This window comes from Rhipicephalus sanguineus, chromosome 7 (genome assembly GCF_013339695.2).
Source record: "Rhipicephalus sanguineus isolate Rsan-2018 chromosome 7, BIME_Rsan_1.4, whole genome shotgun sequence".
NCBI lineage: Eukaryota > Metazoa > Arthropoda > Arachnida > Ixodida > Ixodidae > Rhipicephalus > Rhipicephalus sanguineus.
In genome coordinates this window covers 58705579-58726856 of record NC_051182.1, presented here as the reverse complement: position 1 = coordinate 58726856, position 21278 = coordinate 58705579, and the positions used below count along the sequence as shown (strand labels likewise).

At 48.0% G+C, this 21278-nt stretch overlaps 1 protein-coding gene across 1 annotated transcript; it reads left to right on the top strand.

Annotated features, from left to right (window-relative positions):
* The first annotated feature begins 7515 nt into the window (after positions 1-7515).
* LOC119399466 (uncharacterized) lies at positions 7516-11255 on the top strand. Its single transcript, XM_037666266.2, has 2 exons — positions 7516-7827; positions 9290-11255. The coding sequence occupies exons 1-2, from the start codon at positions 7717-7719 to the stop codon at positions 10346-10348; spliced, it is 1170 nt and encodes a 389-aa protein (XP_037522194.1). The 5' UTR covers positions 7516-7716; the 3' UTR covers positions 10349-11255.
* The last annotated feature ends 10023 nt before the right edge of the window (positions 11256-21278 follow it).

Sequence of the window (21278 nt, the reverse complement as noted above, 5' to 3'; positions counted from 1 at the left end):
CTCGTTTTTCTTGCCGAAACAAAATTTCACGCGTCAAAATATGGCTTTCCAGGAGGTTTTTTTTTCTTCGAGCGAGCCCTTTCGTTCACAGACTGCTTTTGTCGCTCGTTGTGCTACTGCAGCTCACAGTTTCAGTGAAAGTGCCTGGGCTGAGAGTCAGCCATGAGGCGCGACAGTTCCATACCAGCTTTGAAAAAACAACAACAAAAAACATTATGATGTTCGCATACCTTCACTGGAACTGAGAGTGGCACTCATCAGCGAGCAAAAGCCGCCGAAGGAGGGTGGCCGAAGCAGGGAGCTTGGGGTCATATCGTAACATGGTCACAACAGGCCCGTAGCCAGGAATTTTTTTCGGGGAGTGGGGCGGCACTTGCTTAAAACCTTGACTATTTGAGAAAAACACCTATTTTCATTATTTAATTTAAACACCTACTTCACCAATATTTCGGGGGGGAGGGGTGCTTGCGCTCTTGCTCGGGGCGGTGCCGCCGCCTACGAGCAGAAAAGGGAAGTACTGCATTATGACACTAACGCGCACCGACAGTGAACGCTTCGGTGGTCTCAGCACTACGACGCCTCGATGCCAGCATTCGAAGCGACTCTGGCATCAAGAAGCACTACCAACGCCACCTAGGTGGCGTTCGCCCTACTCAGCACAGCGGAGCGTGGCCTCCGCAATTCGCTCTGAAAATGTTTCTGAAGTTGATCGCAGAGGCTGCAATTGCGACGCGCTATACGCGCTGATTTGACTCGGTGACGATTCAGTTGCGTGCTGTCTTTGGCGTTGTATTAGTGTGTCAGTTACGTGCTTCGTCTTTCGCGTTGTGCTAGCGTGTGCAAAGTAGTGCAGCTTTCATATGCACCAACTGTCTCCACTTTCTACTGATACGAGTGTGATGGCACCGACTACGAGAACTGCGGCATTAAGCGCCGTCGAAAGACAACGACGTCGGCGAGCTAACGTCGCGCAAGTGAGTTTGGTGCAGCCATGGACACGTCAGGGGGGAGCGGGAGGCCTTCGCGCGTTCACGGCTCAAGTTGAGAACTTTGCCTCTCGCTTTCCTGAAGTTGACCGCATCGCGACACACACCGAACCAAGACCGAGATGATCGTACCTTCGCCGAAGCGACCCGCCAGCGGGACGCCGCTCAACAATACGACGCAGGATGCCCAGCACACCCACAGGATAGTCCACGACCCGAAAATCATGCACCCTTCGCTGCAGCGGACCGCGAGTTCATCAAACGATTCAGTGACAACCCGTTCGGTTTCGCCTGCACGGTTTGCGAACGCCTGTGGTTCACCTGTGATTTGCTCGATGCGCCGGCGCGTGCAATGCAGTGTCTCCGGACAATGTATCCCGGTCGCGAGTCTTTCCGAGACTTCCGCTTATGTGCCAACTGTTTCACTTTCGTGTTCTATACCGATTCCTATATCAGAGGGATCAACCACATTTTTTGAATTTGGCACTGTAGCCTTCCAGAATGAGTGTGGCGTTTCTGTTTCTAATTTCCTGGATGTGCAGAAGCTTTACCTTGCAGCGACCTTCGCGGAATGGAATGGCGAGGTCTTTCTGCAAAAGACTGGCGTATGCACTGGTTCGTGCATCGCCCTGGTGTTATGTGGTTTGTTTCTAGCTCATTTAGATAGAAAGGTTCATGAACAGTTGGTTGGAATGAATGCTAGATAGGGCTTTCGCTTTGTTGATGTTTTCCTGACGCTGATTGTGACAATGATGCCTTTGAGGCGTCCTGCCAGCAGGCCTTGGTGGTGTTCCAGGAATGCTTCGATCCACTCACTCTTACGCATGAGCTGCCGGGAGATGCTTCTCTGAAGTTTTTATGATTTGTTATTGTATTATCCTTCTTACGGGACACGTCTGCTGGGGCTATGCGCCTCGGGGAACGAAACCTCTGTTACCGTACGCGTCCTCTCATGGCAAATTTGTTAAGCGTGGCATTGTTAATGCGTGTTTGCATAACGCTTTAACCAAGGCTTGCCATCACTCAGTAGAGGAAAGTTTCAGCAAGCAGTTTCTTCGTCGTGAGGCAGCTTGGTATCCCAGTTACTTACTAGTTTCCGTTTCTGAGAAGCTGTGCAGACAGCCAAAGGCAGCTATATTGTCTGACACTTCACAAGAAACAAGTCACAAGAAGGTTGCTGTGGTGCTGTATCCACATGGCATTTCACATAAACTGAGAAAGATAGGGCAAACAGTAGGTGTGTCGGTTGTTTTTTCCGCAGCGAATAAGCTGTCTCAATTATGTGTTCGAACTAGACACGTAGGAAGACACTCGAGCCATTGCAAAATTATGCACTGTAAGAAGTTTGTTGAGTGTGCAGTGGGAGTTGCTTACTGTATACCTTTGTCCTGTGGACAAAGTTACGTTGGTCAGACGGACAGGTGCCTTAACGTATAAGGCTACAGGAACATAGTCAAAAAGTAAAAAAACGTGGAGAGGACGGTTTTTCGGCCTCTCAATGTTCGGAATGTGGCTGCGGCCCCTGTTTAAGAAAACGCGAGTTCTTGCGGCTCACCCTAATGAAGGCACCAGAATCATCATTGAGGCTGCAACAATAGCTCAAGGAAGTTGTATCAGTGAAACTTTAATATTCTTATCGGACTAACCTACTTGGATTCTTCGGCACGGGGAGTTCCGGGGTGGTTACTTGCCTTTTGCTGTTTCAGTTGCTTCATTCTTCCCTTTCTTTTTGGTTCCTGGCATAGGCCTTGTGGTCTTATCTTACCTCATCCTTTCTGTAGGCTATATATTTGTGTGCTATTTTAATAAAATTCAGTTGGTCTTACGCCACTGCTACCCGCACTTATACACTACCGATCTATGTAAAACATGCGGGCACAGAGCAACGCTGCGTCACATGCTCTGGGAATGCGCCGGCAACAACAGTGGAGAAACGCCCGCCGTTCGCGATGCGCCTATGGCTGCTGCCAATACCAGGCAACAGGAAGCCTCGAGCTCACTCGTTCCCGCCGCCGTCCCGGCTGCGGGAGCCGCGGGGGACCTTCTCCGTCGGCGACGCCGCCGCTGGGAGGCGGCGCTCAGAAGCTCGGAGCTCAACGACAAGCTCTGGGCCGTCCGGCAGGCCGAAGATGCCGCCCGAGTTCAGGGACTCAGCGCCGCCATCTGAGGCCAACAAGACCAAACTGCCGGCCAAGTGCTAATAAAGTTTCTTCTCTCTCTGGAAGTCTGCGCTTGTCCTCGTCTATTATGTGCGTGCTGTGTCTACTTTTCGCTCAGCAATTTAATATGGAATACCAACCAGCCCGATCCCACACTTTACTTAGATAACGCAATATCGGGCTGACCCGCAGCCCTATACGTCATCCTTTCACAGTGCAGGGTTGAATGGGAGTTTCAAGACAATCTGTACACTGGCAGCCATGGTGGGAGAAGGCATTATTGTGTGCAATACTTTATCACTCACAGGCACACACTCTGTATACTGGGAGCAATCATGTACAAAAGTGAACACGACGAAGGAGCACAAGGCCGGCACAAGAGAAAAAGAGGACACTGTGCTTGGTGGGTGGAAGGTAGAATGTGAAATACAATAGTACGTGAGCGTATATATGTTAGAGCACTGCACGGGCCCGGGCCTACCAAAAACCCGGGCCGGGCCCGGGTAAAGTAATTTTCATGATGGGCCCGGGCCGAGCTCGGGTATGAAGCTCCGGGCTTAGGGTCGGGCCCGGGTTTGACGTGGCGGGCTCGGGTCAGGCCGGGCTTGGACTTTGCTCAGTTCTTAAAGGGACACTAAAATGAAAAGATGAATCGGTTGAGACTGACAAAATGTACTCTGAGAACTCGAATGTCATTAATTTAATTGCCATTATAACTGTACTAATAAAGAAAATGGTCAAAGTTCCAATTTTAAATTTTGTTCCGAAATCTTCCGCTCGTGACGTAACGAACTTCTAACTGTATTTGTCGTATTTTGGGGGCATTGGCTCAACGAAATTTCCTGAAACTTGGTATGTTAAATCTATGGTCCCCTCAGAGGTCAATGTACATCATTTTTACCGATTGGAAACTACGTAGGCCCCAGTAGACGTCCAGTAGACGCATTCTTTCTGTGCTATGCTTTCCTCTCTCCCTTTCTCCTTTCCCTCACCATCACATCTCTTCTCCTCACGCTCAATTCCCTTTCCAGCCCCCTTGCTACCCTATATACTATACAAGGCCACGCCGTAACGATTAAACACTTTGCTGTTAAAAGGAGAACGGTGTTGGTAGTGGGAGTTCGTAGTAGCCGGGGAAGTGGGGGCCTTGTGTGGCCACCTGCTGTCCTCGGTGGTCAGACCGGAGAGTGGCGTGCGGCACCAATGGTGATGCTCGGGTGGAGGGGCAGGTTCGAAGCCGGCCGCAGAGGCACGGGCACAGTTGTCCCACAAGGTGTAAATGAGCGCTGTCGAATCCAGGAACTCTACAAATCTCTAAAGTGGAGGGATCTGGTTGCAGCTCGTAAGCGGGAGGTCGTCATGTTTGTATGTAGGCAGGCCCAATGTATCGTAGGCTAGCAGAAATTGGTTCCTCCGCTGGTCGTGCGCGGGTCAGGCCTGCAATAGATGTTCCAGAGTCTCTGGCTCACCGCAAAATGATCAGGCTGAAGAGGATTCCAAGTCCAGCCTGTAGCGACGAGCTAAGTCCAGCAGCTGATGCTGAAGTCTAGCCGCATCCAATCCACTGGTGAAGCAGCAACGTAGTGGCGATTTCGTGCGCGAAAGCGGCGAAAGAATGGCCGCTGTGGAAGAAGGTTGTCTTGTATGGACTGGCTGCATTTCTGACGTCACATTTCCGTCTAGCGTTCGACAGCCGCATACACCAATGTTTTGAATTCTCTTTGCCCTCAGGTTAGGAAAGAGTACTTCATTTGCCAACGGAAACACCCCCTGCTATTTTGCCGCTCGCGAACGCGCCACGTATGGCAGTGGCACGTGCAACGACAGGAAGTTCAGCTTTTCCAACTGTGAGCTGCGAGTTTGCACACTCCTTCGCCGCACAGTGATGTATGCTCAGAAATTGCGTGGCGCCGCACAGAGGAAACGCGCGTCCGCACAACGCTCATGCCGGCGGTTAAAGAACCACGGTTGGTGAAAGGCAGCTACCCAAAATTCAGATCTGAGTGAAAAATTCACCTTTAAAACTAAATTTTGTCGTTTTACGTGCCAGAATCATGCAGGATATTATTTTGAGGAAAGACCGTTGTGGTGGGCCCAGGAATAATTCTTACCACGGAAGTATTCGTGCATTTCGGCCCCGTTGAAATGCGGCCGCCGTGGCCGGCAATCGAAGCATCGACCTCATACGCACCCATGAAAAAAATACACGTGTGTCCACATGCAATAAATCGAACAAAACACTGCTTTGCTGCAACGTTGAAGAAAGAAATTTTTGGCTATGAAAACAATAGATGATGCAGTACCCGAATTTCCTTATCAGTCGACCAAAAAGTGAATGTTATTACAAAGAAAAAGCTACTTGCCAAAAAAAAATACTGTTAGGACTAATTCAACATATTAAAAGTGTTGATGAATATTCTGTAATATCTACTGGTGTAAATCATGGGTGGGGGTCGGAGGTCCTGACCCCCCATGTGTTCAGGCTGGGGGGGGATCCCCTTGCAAGTGTCCTCCTCTTGATATTTATTTTTGAAACGTCATATTTCAATTACATGATAGTTAAGTATAGCGCTCTTAACTTTTTAACGCCGGTTTATTTCGTAGTACGTGTGTACTATCGGCCGCAAAAGTTTGCGGGATGTGCAGCGCGCGGCGGAGCGACAGAAAACTGCATTGCTGCGTCACCTACCGTGATGCGGCGGGTGTTGAGGCTATCGGCCTCGGCGATTAGCGACGGCGCGTTTAGACAACGTGCCGTTGCCGGATATAATCGCGTAGGCTGCGGCCGATAGCCTCAACACCCGCCGCATCACGGTAGGTGACGCAGCAATGCAGTTTTCCGTCGCTCCGCCACGCGCTGCACATCCCGCAAACTTTTGCGGTCCGACAGTACCTGCGTTCAATACTCTTCAGCTGTGTAAAGCTGTGTTGAAATTGCAACTACCATTCGTTCGGTTTTCAAGAACACTCAATAGCACAATACAATTACGTGGTGTGAACTCATGATCGTTTCATATATTTTTAAAATTTTATTTCCAAGCATGATTTTAAATATTATATAACTAAATATAGAACCTATGTTTACAAAAACATAATAGCCGCCCTGGCCAGGAGAGTGTCCCCCCTTGTGGTTTTTCTGGATTTACGCAACTGGTAACATCAACCTGCATATTATTAGGCATATTAGGAATGAACCATTGAGATTTCCATAGTTCTCGTTTTCACTTTAACAAAGTACGTAGACAACGAAATATAAATGCATGGGGGGTATTGCTGTATAAAGAAAAGGTGTTTTCGCGGTTACGTTAAGTTTAAGATGTTCCTTCGAATAACTTTTGCTGGTGTAAACTCCTGATATTCACGGTACGCTCCTGCTGCCCCGAGATCTAAGGAACGATTCACGCCCCGAGATCTAAGGAACGATACGAATACGTTTTGCTTAGTATAGGAAATAATGTTATGATGTTAGTCATGCCCTAACGTAGCCCAGGCATTTGCGTTAAGGGCATTGGTGAGGTTGTATTGATTTGCAAAATAGTTAAGGATACAGATAACCTTTAGCTTTCTAAAACGCGATCAATTCCTTGGAACAGTATTATACCGTACCTCGTCACTTTCAAGTTCAGGTTTTGCCAATGCAAACAATGCCAAATTGCAAGTACATAACTTTCGTGGTATACGCATCGCTAATAAAACCGCGGACTTGGCACTCTATGGACACGCATGACCCTCCATTGAATAAACTCCGATAATAATTTAAAAAATAAATAAAATGAACGGTCTTTTCCAAATAACCAAATAAATGCTTATAGCGCGTAAGCGATCACGGTAGGACCAGCCGCTTGCGTGAATGAGAGATTTCGCTATTACTTCGCTACCTCAAACTCCTGTAAGTTCTGCAGCTGGTAGCTTTTAAATCATACTGCTTTACAGCGTTCTGTAGTGACTATGCGAACGAACATGTTTCCATACATATTCCTCGTCTTTCGGATTTCGAAACATCCTGTTCGCGTTGCGCTCTATCTTTCCGTCCGTGCTGCTGGCTTCCCCGCAGAGCGTTAATTACGCCTCACGAAAAATAAAAACGGCCCGATGACGTCACCAACGGGAGCGCCTACAGGCGTCACTCACGAGCCGCGCCCTTGCGACCCTGACGCGTCCGACGGGCCGCCGACTGCGCATCTTATCCGCTGCGAACTTTTAGCGTATTCGCTTCGTAAGCTCCCGCGGTGAAAAGGGTGAGGGGAGTGTTGCGTTAGATAAGGAAGGAGAGGGGCCGGCGTGGGAAGAAGCACGGAGGAGGCCCAGAATGGCTGGGAAGAGGAGGTGGTGACGTCGAAGTCACGTGCGAGTGGCCGGTTGCGCGGCGCGTCGTTTGCGCGACCGTTCGGTGGCTGGTGCGTTGAAACGAAAACGGCTTGCCGCGCTTTGCGTGCCGGGCGAGCGGAGAAAGCCGAAGGCCGCCGCCGGGATTGAGCGCCGAGTGAGCGGCAGTGCTTGATGCGGCGCTGTCGCCGCTGCCGTCTTCGTTGTGGACTGGTGCCAACAGCGAACGGGTGCAGGTCGTGCCGATGTTGCTTCACGCCGTACGAGGACGCGTAGCGGGCCGGGAGAGGCTGCCGCTCCTGCTCTTGGCGCTCCTTTGGACGGCTGAGTCTCCGGCCTTGTCGTGGGCTCTGCAGGTGCGTGGAACCGCCAGACCACAGCCGCGTCTGTCGTCGTATCGGCCGAGAACCGAGACAAAGTCCAGTGGCCGGCCCGCAGTTCGTGTTCACTTTTAAACAGCGGGCCTCTCATGATAGTTATATGCTGATAGGTATCTCATGATAGGTATATGCTGGCCTTGGACGCATTTGGAGTCCCGGACCACCCATTAATATTGTTTATTTACCCTTAGGGAACATTTGTACCGTCTGCGAAAACTATTCGAAATGCGGCAGTACACAGTCCACAGGGTGCACAGGTCTACGTGATTTTCAAATACATTCAAGAACGCCCCAATCTTGAATTCCGCGTTTGCTGCCTGAAGAAAGAGAGGATTACGATATTCTATAAACATAACTTATTCAATGCTAACGTGTTTCGAAAATATTGTTCTTATGTATATTTTAGCAGAATCCGGCTATATATGCTTCACTCTAAGTTATATAGACAGTGGTACATAAAGGCAGGCGCTGCTAGCTCGTTATCTACACACTTGCTGACGAGCTTCCCGTTGCACTAAATCTGCGAAGATTGCGTGCCAGGTGTTATCGCAGTGAATATTCAAGAGAACATACATCCCGCGATGGTAGGTGCGCGCTTCGTGAGAGGATGCTGTGATTTCTCCAACTAACTTTAGCGCTTCTTCGCTTCATACTGCGTCAACCTCATCCAACGATGTAAACCGAGCACGCGGAACATCACTGGGTATGGCCACCTATAAGAGTGAACAAACAAGCGGTGCTACTCTTTTCGCAGAATATTCCTTCCTACGCTTGTGTTTCAGCCTTAAGTGCAACGAGTTTGTGCCTCTACTTTCGCAGTGGATAGTTGCTGACGCATAATACAAGCCTCTTTTAGCGTAGTTATTTCTTAGTAACAATATTCACCGTATCGACTGCGAACAGGGCGCACACACACCATACGTAATTACTTAATGACAGGAGATAAACAGCAAACATGCAATAGATGTCATGAATACTTAACAGCAATACATTTTCATTACCTGCCCACGTCTCCAAACTGACCGTAGATGCTATACTGGGCCTTGTCAAATTGTGACATATCGTCGAATTCCGCCATTGTTCAACCCTGATTGGCTATGATGGCTGCTCTCAGATCGGCTTAAAACGCCGCCATTACGAAATTTGACAATATGACGGAATTCGACAGTCTCCAGAATAGCACCTGCTAACAAATCGGCGTATTGTTTTAGTTACACCTACTACTTCACTCATTGTTAATGTTAGGATATTAAGCTTTATTGCCTCTTACTGATGTGATCAGTTTTTTAGGTGGAACAGATTTCTATAACAAGTTCGAAGTACTGCAATGAATGCGGTACTTACTAGCGAAATTTTATCACCTCGTGGTTGGCGCAGCATGGCTTGCAGTTATAGGTCTACTTCAAATTTATGGCGTGTGTGTGTTTCCACTCATTAGGACATCGCTGATGACGTGGAGCCATGGTGGACTGCAGTGCGCCGAGAACCGCTTGCGGCAGGAGTGTGCCCGGCAGGCCAGGACCTTTGCACCTATGACGCGCCGCACAACGTGTGTCGCTGCGACGCTGACTGCAGACGGTATGGCGACTGCTGCGTCGACCAGAGCAGTACCTCCTCAGGTGCCCAGACGTCTTCCGATGCGGCGTCGCACTGGCGGTGCGTCCTCGAGAACGGCCGCGAGTTCTACGCCCTGGCCTCTTGCCCTGAGGACCCGTCGGTCGATCCGGACCTGCGTGACCACTGCCTTCGGCGGGGGCCGCAGCTGAAGCCTTTGCAGAACGTGCCTGTCTACAGCAACGCCACAAGGACGATGTACGCCAACGTGTTCTGCGCCGCCTGTCACAACGACTTGCACGCCCTGAGGCCCTGGCAGCTGGAACTTCGGTGCAACAGGGCGTGGAACGCCGAGAAGGTGTTGCGTCTGCTCGCGGCCGGACACTACGGCAAGATGAGTCACGCGCTGCATGGTGCCGAGGGACTCAGCTGTAGGCTACAGGTCTCCGACGCTTCATCCGAGTCCTTCTGGCACGAGCTGCCCGGACTTCGCGAGTGTCGCCTCGCGTCTTCTACCTGTCGGAAGGGCGCCTCAAGACGCGACGTCGTCCTCTGTTCTAGCTACACAGCGTACGTGTATTCCCCGCGCAAGCTCTCAAACTACCGCAATTTCCACTGCTTCCGGTGCGCGGGCGGATCATCGGCGGGGGCCGTTGAATGCGGCGCTCGACCAGCTGCGTACGGTCACGATGCGCCGGACGTGACGCACCTCGTGCTCGGCGTTCGGAGCCACTTTGTCAACCCGCGCAAGTGTGCCGGTCACGCGGGGTCGGGCATCTACGACCCCTTGAGCGACACTTGCTACGTGCCGCCAATCCCGCCCAGTGAAGTCGCCGGTGACGAGCCGTCGGGCGGTGCCGTCACACTGACTGAGCCTCCCGGCGCACGGGCGTTTCAATTGCTGCTAACTCTGGTAACAGCGGGCCTCACGGTTTTGTTGTGAGATGTTACTTCTCTACCGTTTTGGAGCTCCAGCCACGACGTTCTGTGAACTTCAGTGTGTACTCGTCTATGGACGTCATTCGATGGACAATTGTATCCAGGGAGGTTCTCCCTTGTTTTTGACGATGCTATGTGCAACTTCTGTGAGGATGCAGGGCAGTGCAGTCATTGCTTGTGTTTCGTGACGACGAAGCCTGCGCCAATGTACGTCTGCCAGTTTCTTAGGACTAGCGACGCTACTTCGCTGTGATGCTGAGCTTCTCAAGTACTCAATGCTACGACGACCATATGAATCGGTAAGATCAGATGGAGTGCTCGTCTGAGTGATGCAGACATTAAAAACTGGCAGCTCACTTGTCTGTTCGAGATATGTGTCTGATTTTACATGTTCTTTAGTGTATATATGTACTCTGAGCGTTCATGCAAGAACGTTGTGTAGATGTGCTGCTGTAAACCTGTGGCAGCCACTCTTTCTTTACTCAATTTCTGCGTTTTATGTTTATCGTCAATGCGGGCTGATATTCGGATTACGGGTGGTATTTTGTGTAAGGCCACCCTCCCACTAATATCGCTACAATATTGTAGAGATTACAAAGTAGACCACAAACATTGCAAATGTCGGACTGCCGTTTTCTGTTTCTCGGTAGACTTGATCTTGCAGTGTGTTCTTGTCTCTCCTTAAAATATTTGGCTAAAGTGGATGCTTGGGCGAGCTCGCACGACATACTAGAATCTAAAACAGCTCAGGAAACAGAAGACCGATATACGAAGGGCACTGACAACAGCGCTGTTATCTATCCTCCTTTTTGCTGGTTTGTGTAAAGCGATGTTTTAAATTCTAGTATAAGAATGTTCGGTAAAAGTGAAAGCTAGGCCTCGTTGCACATTTCGTAAATACTTACCATCGCCTGGGAATAGTGAACTTCACTGCGAAGGTGTCACCTTTCCACGTAACTGTTGTAATCTCACGATTCTGTGCGCAGTGTAGCTTTACCACTGACACTGACCTTTACGTGGAACGTTGGGAGACGATATCAGCTCTCACCACCGTACATCTCGAGTTTCATCTTGCATCGGCCGCTGATAAGGTGTTTGCTCAAAGGTCGCGGTGCCTTGGCAACTCAACCCGTGCGAACGTACTACGAACGCCAGAAGCCGTGAGGCAATTCTGCTTACGTTAGCGCCTGTCTCGAGATAAACGGATTTAGGTCACCGACCTCTCAGTGAGATATTAGCGTTCGTTTTCTGAACGTTTTCTTTCTACCGCTTGTGCTGTATGTGTGCTAATTTTGCTTCGGCTGAGACTTGCAGGGGCAAAATTAACGCATTCCCTTCCAAACCCAGCGCAATGACGCTGCCGTAGTCATTCCTTATGCCACAAAAGAAAATTAATCTTTCAGTTATGGCGGGGCGCCATGCAGGAAGGGGCATTTTGCAAAGAGAACCTTAGTACAACAACACTGTTTTTGATCTATTTTGACGTATTTTTTTAACAAAACCTGTCGTCCTTTAGAAATTTCACTGAAGATAGTCTACAGTGCTCGGAGAAAAAAAGAACAAACGTGACCGCGTTATAAGTGCTGCTGCAATGACGGCTGTCACTTATTTATTATTGGGAATACCGCCATACTTTCTATTCAGTACCAGTAGTAGCTTTGGCGTCACGGCAGGCATTTCATGAACGCTTATAAGGTGTTTTGGTGCTAGCGTCATGTTCTCATAAGCTGTATAATTTTCGTTTTATAGTACCTTTCCCAATGAAATTCATCTTATTTATTGTTGCTGGCTGTGATTCTGGCGTCACATTGTACATCGAGGCGCAGTGTTTGTGCGTCATACTGGAATGGTAGTAAAATTAAGGGCACCTAAAGGGGTCATGATCCACTTTCCCAAGTAATAATCGAATGACCTCACTATCGGAGTTTGTTGCCTCGCGAGTCGATTGCTGCGAAAATTTCTCGAATCCGTCAAGAAGGAGTGAAGTTATACAGGTTCGTCGCGCGCTTTAAAGGGACACTAAAGAGCAAAACGATTTTTCTCATATTAGTAAAGTACCCTTTCACGATACCAAAAACACCACGCTTGCTGCGAGAAGAAGCTTAGCAAGCGAGAAAACGCGCGAAAACAAAATGTGGGTGGCGACGCCACCTTGAAGTTTCCGTACCATTCGCCGTGACGTCACATGTTTTGACGGCGCCTACTGGGGACTACGTAGTTCCTAATCGGTAAAAATGAAGTAAGTTGTGCTCTGAGGGAGCCATAAAGTAAACATACCAAGTTTGGGGTAATTTTGTTGAACCAATGGCGCCAAAATACGATTGAAATTCATGACGTCACGCAGGGAAATTATGGCGCGAAATTTAAAAATGAAACATTGAACTTGAATTTTCTCCTCTCTTTATAAACCTATGATGGCGAAATTAACGACATCAGAGTTCTCAGAGCACAATTTATCGATCTAAACCGATTCATTGTTTCTCTTTAGTGTCCCTATAAGCGCTTTCTCTCTCCTCTCGTCACGACGAGCGCGCTGGAAGCTATGCAGGGGGTGATGGCACGGACAAAGAAGTTACGTCAGCGCGCGTCATGACCTTGAACGCCCGTGACGAAACGCGATTCCCGCGCGCGAGTGTGGCTCACTATGTAAAGTTAGCAAGCTATGGAGCGCAGCGTAGGCACGTGTCGGCACCCCTTTGCAAGAAGCGGATTGATTTATGCCGGCTATTGGCCAATGGCATGCTACTCGCTGTTCGACGTCAAACAGCGGGCGCCGGCAGCTCCGAAGCGAATGAAGATGGGTGTCTGTACGAAAAGAGGGCACCTGATAAAATGGCAGCTTCGCGCTCATTCGCAGGATGTCGTCTGTCACCAAGCACACCTGCGATACTTTAGTGGTGCAGGTGGGCACCCTAGCACTTCTCACATTCTGTCACCAAGCCCGAGGGGTGGTTCATGGTCCCTCTAAGCGTGCCAGGCTTCAGAAAGATGGCAATCCATGTTCCCTGAACATACGTATGCATTTATTTTCTGTTGCCGTAACAACTTTTGTTAACTGCTACCCACAGCGTGCAAGTGCCTTATTTTGCCATGCTTCAAACGATTTCGCCAAACTGATGTATATTTTGCCATTACCACACAAGTCTTGCTCTTCTGTTCACTAAATGACTGCCACTCATTTTCAAATAAATTTTATTGAAGTTGTCCTCCGTCTCATTTTCAACAAAGTAGTAGCGACGTGAACTTGTAGAAAATGTGCGAAATGTAAATCATGAAAAAGATATATAACTAATGGCTATCGTGGGCCGAGTTTTTTACAAAGCACCTTCTCTGAAGCTGAAGTTATACGAGGACGCCGAATAAAGCACAATACGTGAAACGGCTTGTAAGATGAAGAAAGAGCTATTTCGATAACTGAAGGTAATTGCTTGAGTTTAAGTGTATGCGTTACTGATACAGAAAATTCATGTGACATTTGCTAGAATAGGCCCTGTACAATGACCGTAGGAGGGATTTTGAAAACACGTTCGAGGAAAGGCTCAAGTGACAGGTCGTTTGATGATTGAGGGTTTATTATATCAAAAAAATCTTGCGAAGCCATACTCGTAATGCTTGATTAACACGACAAGCTAGGCCAGTTCGTAAGTAAACATGTTCGGGTAAATGCTGCATGTTTCCAAGTGTGCCTTATTGCTAGAAATACCAAAGCCTATTAATCCTCAAAGAAAGAGACAGTTGTGACTTGGATTAATATAGCCTCATCAGCTTGCTGTCGGTACTGCGCGAAATATTCAAGCTAATTTGTGTCAAATCTGGGCGAGACTCGGTTTAGCCAATCCAGAGGAGGGTGCGTTGCGCTATGTATCACACCTATGCCACGACATCAGTGAAGTAATTGAGCGAAACAAATGCATTCTTAGTCTGTAAGTTCATCTGATTCTATGGAGATACGAACCGTCATGAAAATATATCGCAGTTATGGAATACAGGAAGCACACGCGCGAATATCTGGGCAAAATATGTGTCACTCATTTGCTATATACGTTCATTGTTTACTACAACAGCTGAAATTTACCGATCAGTGTCGAAGGCATAAGTGAAGGAGACAATGTCTCCATTGCATGTTACCTCAGGGTACGGAAAGGCGTTATAGGGTTTAGAACGAACAAAAATACGACAAAAATATATGTTTGAACAATTGTCAGTTATTAGAGGCTCGTGTATAAAGACTTAGTGCAGTCTTGAAGGATGAAGCGTCGTCTGTGCAGGCGATGGAGCGGGGAAGGCGGTTACACTCGGCACTACTCTTTGGCAGAGAAGAGTATGAAAAAAAACATTCGTTTAACAAAAGGAATGAAATCCTTGAACTGATGAACAAGACACGACGGCATGTACGGAGGTTCTGAGTGAGCTCGTGAGATTTTTCTTTGTGGGAAAGGCAGAGACGAAAAATTTTTACTCAAAGCTTGAAATAAATATGTTCAAAGTCTGATTTCATTACTGAAACGCCAGCTGCGCTGGAATAATTTGTATTAATGAAACGTGCTGACGCGTTTTCAGCTCACTCAGTGGATCCCACCGACGAAAAAAAGCACCCTTTTCGACGGTGGGATTCCAAGGTTGTGTGTTCGGTTCCTACCGGCGGAAATGCTTGGATGCTTTTTTGTCCACTTCATTTCCTTTCGATTTTTATAATAATCATTACACTACCGTTAAAAATACAATAATGTACCCTATGCTTTCCTCGGCTCAATTGTCTGCTGGTTTCGTTGGTTATGTTCGAGTAAATTAAACAGGATGGCTTGGACATGGTACTCCACTATAGAGCTGTGCACGGGCCGTATTTCCGAGCCCGAGCCCGGCCCGGGCCCGCTGACTTTGTCGAAGGCCCGCCCGAGCCCGACGGCAAAGGGCTGCGAGCCCGCCCGGCCCGGCCCGACGTACGAAAACATAATCCCGGACCCGGCCCGGCCCGGCCCGGCTTTTTGAAGGTTGGCTGCGAAAACAAAACATCGTTTTCCGGTAATGTGGTATTTTATTGAGCATATTACGTATGATCAAACGACACACGACGAACAGTCTTTATTACACAGATTACAAATTACAAGCAGACGGTCTCATGACAGCAACAATGGAGTTCGCTCGCCAAAGCCGCCCCGTGTATGGGGTATGCCCATGCAAGCGTCAGCTTGCACGAAGGCGATCTAGTCGGGTCGCTGTCGCGTGCATTTTCACTCATATGGGATTTGGCCTTAAATCTAACGCGAACAGTCGCGTAGCGCCGTCACTAGCTCAGGTGGTGTTACTTCTCTGTTTGTCGGAGTGCAACAGATGCAGTGCTTTACCTGCTCTCTTGTTGTTTAAAGCAGCGAATGGAAAGGAAAAGCGGTAAAAGGCGGTCGCGGAAAAGGCGCTGTATGCGTGCTGGAAAACAGTTTCCGCTCATTCTCTATATTTCGGGCTTGAGTCGGGCTTTGCGCCGGGCCCGAGCCCGGCCCGATAAAACTCCAAGTAGCCCGAGCCCGGCCCGGGCCCGAGGTGAAAATACATCGGGCCGCCCGAGCCCGGCCCGCGGGGCGGGTCGGACTCGGGCTTTCGGGCTACCCGGAGCCCGTGCACACCTCTACTCCACTACTGCCTAAACAATATTTGGTAACGACAAGAAAAACTGTATCTCTGTGATCGTTAATGTGACGATTAGATTGTGACGCGGTATTTCCCAAAAGAAGCTTGTTAGAGTCGGGAATATCATGAAATCGGAGTAAAGCACAAGTCCCACGAGCTTGCAGGTTTCACTTGTTAAGGAGATGGCTAGGTCATTTACTGCGGGCTTCTTGTTACCAGATTTTGAGACGGCTATGACCTTTTCCTCTTTTGAGTCATTGCAGGCAGCGACTACGTGAAGACAGCAAGAACGAGATAGAGAGAGAGAAACAAAGAGGAAAGGCAGGGAGGTTAACCAAGTTTGTCTCGGTTGGCTACCCTACACGTAGGGTGGGGGAGAGGGGGAAAATAGATAAGATAGAGAAGCAAGAACAAGAAAAAGAAAGCAATAGAGGAAACGAACTGCTAGTGAGAACACACACAAAACGAACTCGGGCTGGTAGTTCACAGACGCTCGTGAAGTCCAGTCGCCTTCAGGTAGCTCAGCAGGGCCTTCGTGGCAGGCTGATGAGGTATCTCATGTAAAACATTGGGAAAAATTGCGCGTTTGCGGATTTTACTGCTGGCGCATTTTTTGTAAGCTAGGAAAATATTTCAAAAGATTACAGCATCGGTTAGAAAGAACCACTTCCTGTTATTTATATAGACAATGCAAAAAAAAAAAAAACAGCAGTTGAAAAGGATAAAACGATAGCCGAGACAGTGAAGATATGTACTGGGAGTTGCCAGGTGTCTCTGCAGTTATAGCTCATACTGTCAGGGCTTCATTCTTCGAAGGACCCGCCCCTGCAGCTAGGTCACTACGATGTTGAACTGCTTAGTTTACGAATGCGGGTTACGTTGCTGGTTAGGGCGGCCGCTCTTCAGTGCGGGTGAAATCCAGAAACACTCGTGCTTCTATTGAGGTGCATTTTAAAGAACGCTGAGGCTTCAGTACCAACCCATAATGCCCCACTAAAGAATGACTCATATTGCTGGCTGTTCTGGCACGTAAAACCGCGTAACTTATCCAAGCCCTGGTCTGGATCACCTACATATCCGCATGCAAATGGCAGAAAGTAGGACGAAGATGCACAACAGTGGTATTCACGGATAGACCCAGAGGGGAGGGGGAGGTCGCGGATGACCTGGTTCCTCCTCCCCTAATTTTTGAATGTATATCCCCAAAAAGAAGACCTGTCAGTTCCTCCCATAACCTGACACCCCACTTACCCCTCGAGAAAAGCCTGTATCTGCCCCTGGTACTACTCATTTACTGTAAGATAACTGTTGTAGACTAATTTCAATCACACAAGTTGGTAACATTGCGTGGATCACTACTTGAGGTGATGCTTGCGCTTCTCCCAGTCTAAGCGTAATCAGTAATCTCGTTTTGAGCCGCGGTCAATCACTGTCTCCTTCCTTCTCGCCCACCACGCTTCACAGGTCGGCTGGCGGTTCCGAGGTGCCTCCGTCGTAAAACCCACGCTTGCTTTCTTTTGCAAACAAACGGATATGTTGGGACGCGAAACAGGCGTGCGCCGTGATAGTTCGCACGTCTGCCACCGTGGGTGCGGGCAGAGTTGTGCGAATTACCTTTTAACAAAAGCCACCAGCGCCTGTACCGCTGGAAACATCATCCTAATAACGAATTTAGCCTGGCGCCGTATGAATGTTCAGCGCTTCAAGCACTCGTACTGTAAATACAGTGAAAGTTCACTTGAACGAACTTCAAGGGACCCGAGAAAAAAAAAGTTATTTAAAGTGAAAGTTCGCTGAACTGAAACAGCTATGTTGCAACTTAGCTATGTAAAGCTATGCTGCAGAAAGGGGGTTCTACTTGTGATCAATATGACGTGGGAGGCATTGGACGGTGTCACAAAATATGTTCGTAGAACTGAAATGTGCTCCGCACTTTATTTCGTTAAACTGAAATGCTTTAGCATTGAATCTAGTGGCGCTTCGGCGGGGTTTTTAAAAAAGTTTGTACAGTTTAATAGTTCGTTTAACGGACGTTCGTTCAAGCGGTATTTTACGGTATACGGTAAGGTTTTGCAGGAAACCTGGTATGCAATTATGTTATCACGCTGCCCTTCACTCCATATTGCTTTCCCCTCGAATGAAGATCCGGCTTTTTCTTTCAAGCAAGTGCAGGCGCTCCTGAAAGCAGTCGCCTAAGAAACTGCCTATAGGCACCACCGGCTAGAAAACTTGGGCGCCGTGCTGCCTTATGGTTCGCCGAAAATGCGCCTCGTCACATACAACCACTATCACTATCATTCCCCCCCCCCCCTCTCTCTCTCCCTCTATGATAATACTTTTCAGAGGCCTTTAAACAACATTTAGACTGTCCAAGCGCTTATCGGTCTGCCGTTGTCTGACCTGCTTCACGGGCTTTTCAATTGTTGCGAGTGCGCTGATAATCTCTCAAAAGTTAGAACGCCAGTGCTTTTTTATCTGACAATGTTGAAAGTCCTACGCGTGCGATAAATGCATATGCGCTCGCGCCGTAGTTCATCCGAACCGAGATGCGCTGCACACGAATTGTATAGTGCCAGGTGCACATAAGTAGATGCGTCTGGCTGGCCACGTCTATAGTAAATAAAAATTATCTTTTTATATGCTTTTTTTTCATTCGAGGATGGTAGCGCTCTCGCAGTTATGTGTGCCGTGACATTCTCAAACTGTATTTCCGCCTACGCATTGCCTACGTTTTCTAGGCTACGCAGTTTGTGGGCGATAATTTGCGGCCAAATTCAACTTATTTCGAGGGCCGTCCTACGCAAAGCCGCCGTATTAAGTCACGTAAACCAGCGTTGGCTGTCTGCTGTTATGGGAGCAATTGCCTTCATACAATATTGTTACAATGATTACAGTGCCCAATTCTTTTTTTCAACACGCTCTAACGCCAGATGGGTCGAGGAATAAGCTTTTGGATACCCTTCGGTATTCTGAAAACACAATATCCACGTCACACGGCGCATTCAATATCATTCGCAGCAGATAACCGAATGTCATTGCGACCTGACGTTTCCAGCGTATGCAAGAATAAAAGAATGACATCCGCCATAGATGACTGTGCCCTTCGGCAGACTGTTATGATCGCAAAACATTAAACAATGCTACTGCTATTTATATATTTTTACTGTATTCCACGTGAATGAAATTGTCGCCGTACGTTAACAAACATGGCTGCCGGAGCCGACTGAGAAGAGTGTGGTCGTGCAAATTCGCTTGAAATATCGTGCTGTACGTCAAGAAACTATAAAAAGCGTTTATCACTGAAATTAACGAAAACGTTTATTTTGAGTACATTTTCGTTCTGTGTTATCGATTTGATAAATTTTTACGAAGTCGCACTTTACATTACATCAGTAGCGCGTACATGATTTCGAGAAATGCATCTGCATTTAATTGGCCTTATTCGCCGTGGCAGTGTATAAGCTACAAAAACGACATCATGCCCCTGGCATACGGCGACTGAAATACGCCGTATGACAGGGGCATAGATGTATCAGCGTTCCTCATGTTGCACTGATGCACTTTATGGTTCGCAGATATCATTTCGCAGAAAAAAGCTGTCCTACTGACAGACTACGCTGTGTATCCTTACGCGACACGTAATACTACACGCTATGCGCGTTAACTGCCGTACTCGGGCATCTGCGGTTGCATCTCCGGTTGCACCCCAGTGTTGGTGCAGACATGTTGCAATGCTTTTGCAAAGTTCTCGGAAAGTCAAACGTGACCTTTCGGTGGACAACATTTGCAGGTCAATTCACAGTACCAAAGAACTACCGCACTAAAAATCCAATCTGGCCGTGGTGGTAGCCGTTAATTTTTTTTATACATCCGCGCACAAAAACAAGGATGCATAGAAAGAACGAAGTAGAAAACGACTTTGCTGACTCACACGAAGTTGTTCATTGAAGCATTCAGACATATGAACTGGAGAAAACGTACGCGTTGCACGAGTTGCTAAAATTTTTATTCAGAAACATAATTGCTTCCTCCCGCAAACCAAACGACATTGGACGAATCATGCAGCTTCTTTTTTTCTTTCCACGTGTGGTTTTCTTCGACCAGCTCTCTGAGGGGCCTGGTATTTTATTTCGGAAAATTTATCTTCGTGTGCGCAAAAAGAGGTGCACAGCCGCACGATGGACAATGAAAAGTTAGATCGGTTGAAGCTATATTTTAATTCGTAGCCACTCTGGTTACCGATCTATGGAGAGGACAGGGAGAGGCTGAGAGACGGTAGTTGCTGGAACTTTCAGGCCAAGGAAATGTAGCGGTTTGCTTCGCAAATTCGGCGGCGAGGATCGACAAGAACACTATATCGACAAGAACACTATATCGGAGTGTTGCACGCTTTAAAGCTCATCCGGACGGCAGATGCAACAAGCGTAGTGCTTTGTAGCCTAAACTTAGCCAAGTCTTGTTCTTTTGCGACTTGCTCTTCGGATTTGAGGAAAGCGTTTGGGAAAATTGTTCGATGCCGAAGACATGCCAGGTGGCAAGCTTCTAAAATAAGCTTGCTTTGCAATACGACGATCCACGCTATTGACGATTGCGATTATAAATACGCGTCATAACTTACCATATATACGTGACAGAAGAGAAACATTAGACATCGCAGCATGCGCGAGCACAGATAACTGTCTGCCTTGCGACACATCTGTTTTCTCCATCATCTTTGAGGGTTATTCAGTGCGATTTGCGCCAGCATTTTGATACTTGCTAAGAGGCACATCAGCGGTAGTTTGTCGGTACAGACGACATACGTTAGCGCGAAAAAGGACGACTCGTTACTCTAGGAATACACAGTAGGGATAGGCGAAGTGCTGTAGGCACCAGTTGCTAAGAGCAGCTTTCATTATGCACGGGATCTAGCTCTGTCTGGCTGAACCATACAAAACGCAACCGTAGTCTGATTTACTACACATCCAGCAACGATAGATGTGTAAGAAGCACTCAAGGTAAGAATCCCTGCTCTTCAGCGAACAGACTTCGATGATATTGCGCGATTTCTTTGTTTTAATCTTTAATCTTTTAATGCAAGCAAGAAACTGGAGCTTCTTATCACTTATGACTCTTGAAAACTTGTGTCCCTGTTGCATTTGCCTCTTAGTTTGGAATGGTGTTCGGTTGCAAGCCTCTTTTCTGAGAAAATGCTACTCCAAAAGCCTATTTCCGCGGAAAATCTGAAGCCGATTTTATTAGCCGATTGTGTCCATTTTCTGAGGGCGACTTAGATCTGGCGTCTGCATGTTGACACGTTGGGTGCGCGG